The sequence below is a fragment of the Molothrus aeneus genome, chromosome 17 (genome assembly GCF_037042795.1).
Source record: "Molothrus aeneus isolate 106 chromosome 17, BPBGC_Maene_1.0, whole genome shotgun sequence".
Classification (NCBI taxonomy): Eukaryota; Metazoa; Chordata; class Aves; order Passeriformes; family Icteridae; genus Molothrus; species Molothrus aeneus.
Window position 1 is genome coordinate 8,458,786 of NC_089662.1, and position 9,061 is coordinate 8,467,846.

General features: G+C 44.7%; 1 protein-coding gene across 1 annotated transcript in view; it reads left to right on the top strand.

Annotated features, from left to right (window-relative positions):
• The window catches only part of RTEL1 (regulator of telomere elongation helicase 1), a 43,915-nt gene extending 37,388 nt beyond the window's left edge, over positions 1-6,527 (top strand). Inside the window, exons 33-35 of the mRNA XM_066561446.1 lie at positions 806-991; positions 1,484-1,587; positions 5,901-6,527. Coding sequence (XP_066417543.1) covers positions 806-991; positions 1,484-1,587; positions 5,901-5,975 — 365 coding nt within the window. The 3' untranslated portion in view covers positions 5,976-6,527. The remainder of the gene's footprint in view (positions 1-805; positions 992-1,483; positions 1,588-5,900) is intronic.
• Positions 6,528-9,061: the final 2,534 nt, after the last annotated feature.

Genomic DNA, 9,061 nt, shown 5'->3' on the forward strand with positions numbered 1-9,061 from the left:
ATTATGATGGGTAGGGCTCAACAGCCTCACAATCATAGAATCATAGGCTGGCTTGAGTTGGAAGAGACCTTAAACCTCATCCAGTTCCACCCCCTGCCATGGGCAGGGACACCTTACATAGACCAGGTTGCTCTGAGCCCTGTCCAACCTGGCCTTGAACATTTCCAGGAATGGAGCAGCCACAGCTTCTTTGGGCACTCTGTGCCAAGGCCTCACCACCCTCACAGGGAAGAATTTCCCCCTAATCTCTAATCTAAACCTGCTCTCCTTTAGTTTAAGGCCATTTGCCTTTGTCCTATCACTCCCCACCCCTGTGAAAAGTCCCTCTCCTGGGCTAGGGCCTCCTGCCTGAGGCCTGTCAAGGAGAATCATTGGTTATCTCTACTTTGGGTTAAAAAAAACACAGTCAAACAGGAGTAAGATAAAAGGTAACATGAGATGGAGAAGTGCAAGGAAATAAGAAAGAAATTAGTTATAGTTCTGCCATGTTTAAACTGTGAAGTGTGTTAAGGGTGATGGCAGAATTTTTATGTCTAAGTGGGATGGGAGCAGGAGTGGATCAAGGCCCATTCTGTAGGAAGAAATGCCATGGAACTATTTCAATATAAAGGGTCTCTTTCATCAATATTGAATGTATTAGTATCTATCAAAAACATCTGTTGCCAAGCACTATGGCATAAAAACCCAGTTCTTTAAATTAGTTTTTCTTCTTATACAATGACAACTGTATGAATTTACTGCTGACTTTGTTTTGTATGATAGGTTCATACAGGTTCATACACCGGTTTTCTCTTTTTCTCCCCAGACGCAGCCCCTTCTAAGAGTGGGGCACCAGAAAAAATTCAGAGTAAGATTTCCTCCTTCTGCTTCAGCCAGAAAAGTGAACTCGAGTTGCCAAAGACTGAAGTGTCCAAAGAAACCAATAATGTGAGAGCACCCACAGACTCTGGAGTTGTGCCCATCTTTCCCCTAGAGATGGAACCAGAGTGTGGTAGGTACAGGAGAGAGTTGGGATGTAATTTTCTGGTTCTTGGGAATAAAGATAAATTACAGAAATGAAACTGATGGTGTATGAAACCACTGATTCCTGCCTGTGTTTGCTCAGGTGCAGTGTGATTGATGTGGTTTGCTGAGGAGAATCTGTACTTTCTGTGCATTGCATGTGCTCTCAAAGTTCTTCATTGTCTTCATCACAATGCTTTAGTAGTTTCCTGAGAACTTTAGGGATTTTTTTCTCGACAACTTCCTTGTAAAGGAAGGATGTAACCCGAGTTCCTACTGGGACCTGAAGCATCAAGAGACTGTGAGGTCACTTGAAAGAAATAATGTGGCTGGGCACTGTTGAGGTAGTTCATTACACTCATGGTCATTGTTTTCTGGACTGCACTGGAAGTGTGGATACATGAGAATTTCGCAGGTGATTACAGGAATTTAGTCATTTCCTCCCTCTTTTTCTCTCTCCTCACCCTCCCCTCTGTTCTAGGAAGATTCCACTGCTCTAACTGCAAATCTGAGGATGATGTGCCTTTTAAATGCCCATTTTGTGACCTCACTTGCTGCAAAACGTGCTGGAAGCAGTTCTTAAAGGTTTTCCTTTTTATTGGTTTGGTTTATCCAAAACTGCTGGGGAATTTTGTGCTTTTCAGGAGAATGATGTGAACAAACCTGGAATCAGAATTCTTCTGTTTCCAGGAAGAACACCCAAATGCCAATGGAAGATTTACCACTTGATCCATTGTTTCCCATGGTTTGCAATATGATTGGAGGCAGATCTCTGCCCTAAGCTGGGGATTTTACACTTTGGCATCTTTCCGAGCTGCCTCCACATGTTTTCTGGTCTAAAACTACAAAGGCAATAAGCTGTGGAGTCAACTTTAAAAACACTGTTGTTTTTTTAATATTTTAATGTTTATTTTAAATTTTTTTTCTTTCTCAGTTTCATAATTTTCCCCATCAAAATCCTGCTGTAAAGCTCTGCTATGAGAACGAGGCAAACAAGGAACAGGCTCCCCAGGAAAGTGATTGAGTCACCATTCTTGGAGAGATTATGATGTGTAGATGTGGTACTTAGTGGCATAGTTAAGAGATAAACTCAGCAGTGCTGGGTCAACCATTGGACTCTGTCACCTTTTGGGTCTTTCCCAACCAAACAATTCTGTGAATCTGTAATTCTGAATTCCTGCTCAAAGATCTCCAGTCTCTTGGTTTTCCCAGCTGAGTAAATTGAAATTCTTTAGGTAAGATATAGCTGGTCCCAGGGTGCCTGGGTTTGGGAGCATCTTACCAGCATTTAATTCAGCAGCCAGATGTTAAAAGACTTTCAAAACCAGAATAATGCAAGAGTTCAGGGGTTTCTAAACATTCATATGTGATGAGAAAGCTGCTGATCAGTGGAGCTCAGGAATATCCAAAAACAGTGCAGAAGGATAAGAAACTTCTTCAGCTTGTCAATCTATAAGCAAGTACAAAATAATCTGTTAGTCCAAGTTCCAGAGAAAGATATTTTCCTCGGGAAGACATTGAATTGTAAGGTGAGCACAGAAAACATTGGACTGACATCCAAATAAAATATAGCAGCCAAGACAGAGTTGGTCCAAGAGGAATATAAAATAAGCACAAGATCAGGGTGGTTTGGGTTGGAAGGGACATTAAAGCTCATCTCATTCCAACCCCCTGCAATGAGCAGGGACCCTGTCACTATCCCAGGCTGGCCAAAGCCCCCTCCAGCCTGGCCTTGGGCACTTCCAGGGATGGGGCAGCCACAGCTTCTCTGGGCACCCTGGGCCAGGGCCTCACCACCCACACAGGGAAGAATTTCTTCCCAATATCCCCTCTAACCCTGCTCTCTTTTAAGGCTTCTCCCCCTTGTCCTGTCACTCTGGGTCCTTGTCCAAAGCCCCTCCTGAGGAGGGGACATAGGGAGGTGCTGAGCTCTTCTCCCTGGGATTTAATGTCAGGATTCGTGGGAGCTGTCCAAAGCTTTTGTCAGTGAGGTTCAGACTGGATATCAGGAGACATTTCAATACCAAGAGGTTGGTCAAACACTGGAAGAGGCTTCCTAGAGAGGCCTCAATGCTCTTTAACATTACAGTGCCATAACTTCTGTACAACCCTTAAATAGGTCAGGCACTTGGATTATAGGATCACTATAGGTCCCTTCCAACTGGAAGTGTTCTTTCTCTTCTATTTAGATATCCCATGCATCCCATTTCCATGTTTGAGGAAATGAGTCATGGGTCATTTGCTAATAATTATTTCCATATTTGCTACTTACTGAATAATCTTATTAATTATTTTGATATTTGACACTTACCTGATTAATCTTACTTACAGACACACCTGTAGTGATTAATGTTCTCAGTGTACTAGGAGTGTTAAGTGGCTCATGATGTGATTCAGGTGTTGTTTGGTTAATGAAAAATCAAATACAGTCATAGAATAATTTATGTTGGAAGAGACCTTAAAGACCATCAACCCAGCACCACCAGTGTGTTCACCTTAAACCACGTCCTGAGGTGCCATAGCCACATGTTTTTTGAACACTCCAGGGATGGTGATTCCACCACTTCCCTGGGCAGCCTGTTCCAGTGCTTTACTTCCCTTTCCATGGGGAAATTCCTCCTGTTGTCCAAACCTCCCTTCTCCCCTTGTAGTTTAGGATGTGACTTGTGCTGATGCAGAGATGCTTCTCCAGTGATGAGGCAGAGGTGTGCTGGTCATGCAGCTGGGAGGGAAACATGGGATTGCAAACAGGAAGATGATCCTGTGTTTCTCTGAAAGCAGTCCCAGAGGAGCCATGTCCCACCACATCCATCCCCACTCATGCCCAGCGAGGTTGGACACTCAACCCCATCCATGTGTTTGGGACAGGGATACCTTTACCAGCAGGAAATGAGCAACCATGTCCCAGCTCTTAACTCTTATCAGATGGGACTGGGCTTTGTCACTCTGACAGGGCTGCGTTTAGAACTCCTGTTTTTCTTTCCTAATAACTTACTCACTGTTTTTTCAGCTCAAAAGCCCTTTGGTGCATATTGTCCCACCAAGGAAGTGACTCAGAGCATCATTCACAACACAGGGTTTGCAAATTGTCATCTTGTCCAATCTGTTATTTTAGCAAAACACTGCTGGGGAGAGGTGGTGAATAATTTTGGAAGCTTTTAGAAGCTTTTGGAGGAGCAGAGCAGATGGAATTCCCTGCAGCCAGAGGGGGATTAGGGGGATTAGTGCTGGAGCATGTTGGGTGATTCAGTGTGTTAAGGGGAAGCCGTACAGAGACTGGACCAGGATGTGCTTGTGTGGTTTTCCCCTCCAGAGGTTCTGTTGCTGTTTCCAGGTGTTTAAATGCATTTATTCATGCAGGTCTTCCAAGAAGACTGAGTTATTTTCATTTGGACTATCTGTAATATGGGGAAATAATCAAAGATTTCACAATTAAATGTTACACTTAAAATTGCCTTTGGTAAAGCACCGGCTGTTGGGAGATAAACTGACCTTTCCTCTCCCCTTCAGTTTTTGATATTTCAGTTCATGTCACCAGAGCCAAAATCCTACTGCCTGAGCCTGCTCTGCAGTCTGCACCTTTTCTTGCAATGGCTCCCCACTGCCAGAGGTTAGATGTGATATTGGCAAGAAATTCTTCCCTGTGAGGCCCTGGCCCAGGGTGCCCAGAGAAGCTGTGGCTGCCCCATCCCTGGAAGTGTTCAAGGCCAGGCTGGACAGGGTTTGGCATCCAACCTGGTAGAGTAGAAGGTGTCCCTGCCCATGGCAGGGCTTTGGAACTGGATGAGCTTTAATGTCCCTTCCAACCCAAACCACCCTGTGATTCTAATGAGGAACTTCCACACTTCAGGGAAGGCTGTGCAGTGCCACTGATATAGCTGACCATCTTTTTAGGCCTCCTGAGCAGGCAATCTTCTCCCAAAAAAATTTTTTTTAAAAGAAAACCAATTTGCTATCTCCCTTTTGAAATAAACAGACCAGCTATGAGAAGAACAGTTTGGATTCATCTGCAAGTCAAATTACTTTAAAATTGATGATTAGTGAAGAAGCAAACTGAAACCTGAGTGGAGAAATGATGCCTCATGCATCTTCATGTCTCATGCTGCTAATGAGAAAGGTGTGGGGTGCTATGAAGAAATAAATTTACTTGGTTCCCCTACAAAACTCTTTGCAATGACCATGTGTGTCATCCATGTCCAGGTACGTCAAGGAGACATTTCCTTGTCATCTGTGCAAGAGGAAGCAGGAATTCAGGGAACTCAGGCAGTTGACAGGATTTTACCTACAGGTGCAGCTGTACTTCACAAGAGCTCTTGCAGCTCCACATTTCCTCGTTCCTGTATTTCAGTCCCCCAGATGTGTCATAGCTGGGACATGTGCTGTAAATTCTGGTGCCACTTTGCATGGTGCCACAAAGCCTCCTCTCCTTTTTATTACTGCCAAGGAAATAATTGACTGTGTGGTAACAGGAAGATTGCAAACAGCAGATACCATCTCAGGGACTGACTGGTGGCTGCTGTGGCTTGTAGTTCATGTTGGCCAAAATGTGGTAGAGATACTTAATATCAGAGTGGTTTGGGTTGGAAGAGACATTGAAGCTGATCTGCCACGGGCAGGGACACCTTCCTTTAGACCAGGCTGCCCCAAGCCCCATCCAACCTGGCCCTGAACACTTCCAGGGCTGGGGCAGCCACAGATCCTCTGGGAAAGCTGTGCCAGGGCCTCTCAGCACCCTCTGAGTACAAATTTCTTCCTAAAATTCAATCTAATGCTTCCCTGTTTCAGTTTAAAACCATTGCCCCTTATCACTATTTGCCCACATCAAAACTCCCTCCATTTGTGGCATTTCCTCCCCAATAAATACATTCCCTGTGTGTTTTGTCTGTTGGTTTCTACAGGTGGTGAAGAAGTGCCCCAAGTGCCGCAGTAATGTGAAGAGGCAGCGATTAACCCAAGTTTTCTTCTGGTCCTGATGGCACCCCCAGAAAGGGCAGGAAGCCCTTGGTGGCAGCAGAAGGCAGTGGCTGTGCTCTGGCTCTTGCTGAGTAGGAGCAGGATGGAGGCTCCTTTAAATCCCTGTGATCCTTGGCTCTGGATTATGAGCCGAGCATTTTCCAACAAAGGTGGTCAATTCTGAAAGGTCTCACTGCAGGAGACAAAGCAGAATTATTATTGTCCTCTGTTAGAACTAAGAAAGTTAATTTTTTACTTATTTTATCCCCTCAATTCTCCTGTGGCCACTCTTAGGCTGAAATTTTATATCCTGGAGGCTGCTGTCATTTTATGGCCCCTTCAGGTAATACCAGATCATGGAAAAACCCCAGGAATGCTCCTACAATGGAACTGAGCTGGCTGAGGATGCCAGACTACCCATCCCTACCCCACTGGTGTTCCTGGAAGAGGTGATTCACATTCACTCTCTTTGGCAGCAGCCATTGTCTCCAATAGCAGAAGATACTGAAAGGATCATTTTTCACAGACAAATTCCACTGGTGGATGCTGAGCAGAAGCTGCTCCTCACCTGTTGTGCATCCCAAAGCCTTGATTCCATCATCCATGGTGGGATTTTTTGGAATATGCTTCTAAGGAGGCTTTATTCTTCACTCAGTGCTGGTATTTCCATGTGCCTGTGTTACCTGATTTGCTGTCCAAAAAGAAGGATCTCAATGTTTTAAAACTTTTAAATTAATCAGGTTAGATGGGTTAAAAAAAATTCTTTAATATTTCCACTCTCTGTGAGTAGTGGATATAAGTGGTTAACCTAAGAAATTGTATCAATTTTAAATCTTCTGTAGCTGCTGTTAATTAGACTGTAAAAAATAAAATAAAACCATTTTGTCTAAATTTGATTTGGTAAGATTAAAAAAACAGGAATTAAAAAAAAAACAAAAACCACCAGCTATAAAGACATTGACTCTTGAGTCCTAATGGCCCTGGTAGGAGCAAGTGGAAAGGTTGTACTGTGTAGGTAGTTTTCATATCAATGGAATTTGGAAAATTTTATGTAATAAAATGTTATTCTTAATAAAATTGAAAAGTGAGCTGCATTTTAACAAAGTTTCCAATTTCTCCTGGTTATATAATTCAAACCCAGTGTTCCTTCAAATCTCAGAGTTGCTGGCGTGAAATGGAAACTTTTGTACTTCACTGACAATTAACAAAGGCTTTGGCAGGAATTGAGGTAGCTCTGGGCTATCATATTCTGTCTTGTTTAACTTTGTGGATGAATATTACCTTCTAGTCATGTATCTATTCAGTGCAGCAAAGCAGGAATAAATAATGCAGATAAAGTCCGGGATGTCTCAAATATAAGTGGGGGAAATGACAGAAAAGTGTTATATAAATACAGCTGTGTTGTAGAAATGAACAGAAGAATATTTGGAGTGAGGCTGGGGGCAGTGAGCAGTAAAATGCCATTTTTTGGTGGGTAGCTCAGTGCCTGCTCTCCTGGGCAGGTCGGTCCCAGGAAGCTGCAGCTGACTGCTTGTGCCACTGGAGGGAAGCCACAGCCCAGCCCTGAGCGCGCTCGGGGCCGGCGACACCGCGGCTCGGGCCGGGTTTGCCGATGGGAATTGTCTGCCGTGAGCTGCAGAAACGCTGCCAGACCCAGCAAGACAGAAGGAAATACTTGAGAAGCGTTGTGGGGTTGAATCACCCCACACGCTTGGAAAGGGGTTGGCAGGGACAAATATGATGATGCTGCTTTTCCCCCCTGTCAGCTAAAGTAGTTTTAAAGCTGTGCCTTTTCCTGGAGTTGTTTTGGTCTGAAGACTGTTCCATCCTGGGGATGCTCTGTTCTGAGACAGGGCAGAGGAACAATGCTGAGAATATCTGAGAGTCTTCAAGAGATTCACAGAATGGTTGGGGTTGGAAGGGACCTCTGGGGATCACCCACTGCAACCCCCCTGCCAAGGAAGGGTCACCTGGAGCAGGAGACAAGGGAATGCATCCAGGTGGGTTTGGAATGTCCAGAGGAGACTCCACACCTTCCCTGGGCAGCTGTTCCTGTGTTCTGCCACCTCCATGGGAAGCTCTTCTCCATGTTGAGGTGAAAGTTCTTGAGTTTTAGTTTATGGCTGTTGCTCCTTGTCCTGTTGCTGAGCACCATAAAAAGAGTCTGGCACCCTTTGGAGATATTTATGTGCATTGATGAGATCCCCTCTGAGCCTTCTCCAGGCTCAGCTGTGTCTCCTCATCAGAGATGCTCCAGGCCCTCCATCATCTCTGTGGCCTCTGCTGGATCCTCTCCATCTCCTTGTCTTTCTTACACAGAGGGGAAAACTTGCTGAGGGTTTTTCTCTCCTTTCATCCAGAACATTCCATTCCTTTGACCAGGGAACTCCATTTCTTCATCTCTTACTCTTCAGCAGAGGGGTTGCCTTGCTCAAGAAGTTTGCAGTCGCTGCCCTTCACCAGCTGAACCCTCCAGCCAAGCTCTGAAACACACCCGTGTCCCACCAGCCAATCTGCCAGGGCACATGGCTTTGGATTGGATGGGTTTGGGTTGGTGCTGATTCCTGGTGCACTGGGAATTGCTCTGCAGTGGATCTGGGAATCAATCCCTGCTGTTGGTGACTGGGGCAGGACAGATGGATGCTAACAAGGCCTGGAGATGGGAGAACTGGATGAGCTTTGGGTCCCTCTCAACCCAAACCCTGCTGTGATCCCATGAGACCTTGAAGAAGAGGGTCCCCAGCAGTCAGGACTGTTCTGTCATCTAGAAACTTGTTAAATTTACAGGAAGGAAAGACAGGGCCAGTTAATTAATTATAAAGAACAGAAAGTGAGAAAACTGTTTCAGAAAAATCTGTATTGCTTTAGGTGCTTATCGGAATTTATGCAAATTATTTCATGATTGGGGGGACAAAAACCTATCCTGGACACTCCTTGCAAATGACACATGGCTTACAGATCATGAAGGAAGTAGATACTAATTTTTTGATTGCCCTCGCCTTGCAGTGCTATGACTAGACCTGGATCATTGTAGTGTGTCATTGAACAAACCTTTCCTGCTGGTTTTTTCTCCCGCCAAAAAACTGAAAGGACTCAGAAAAGAGAT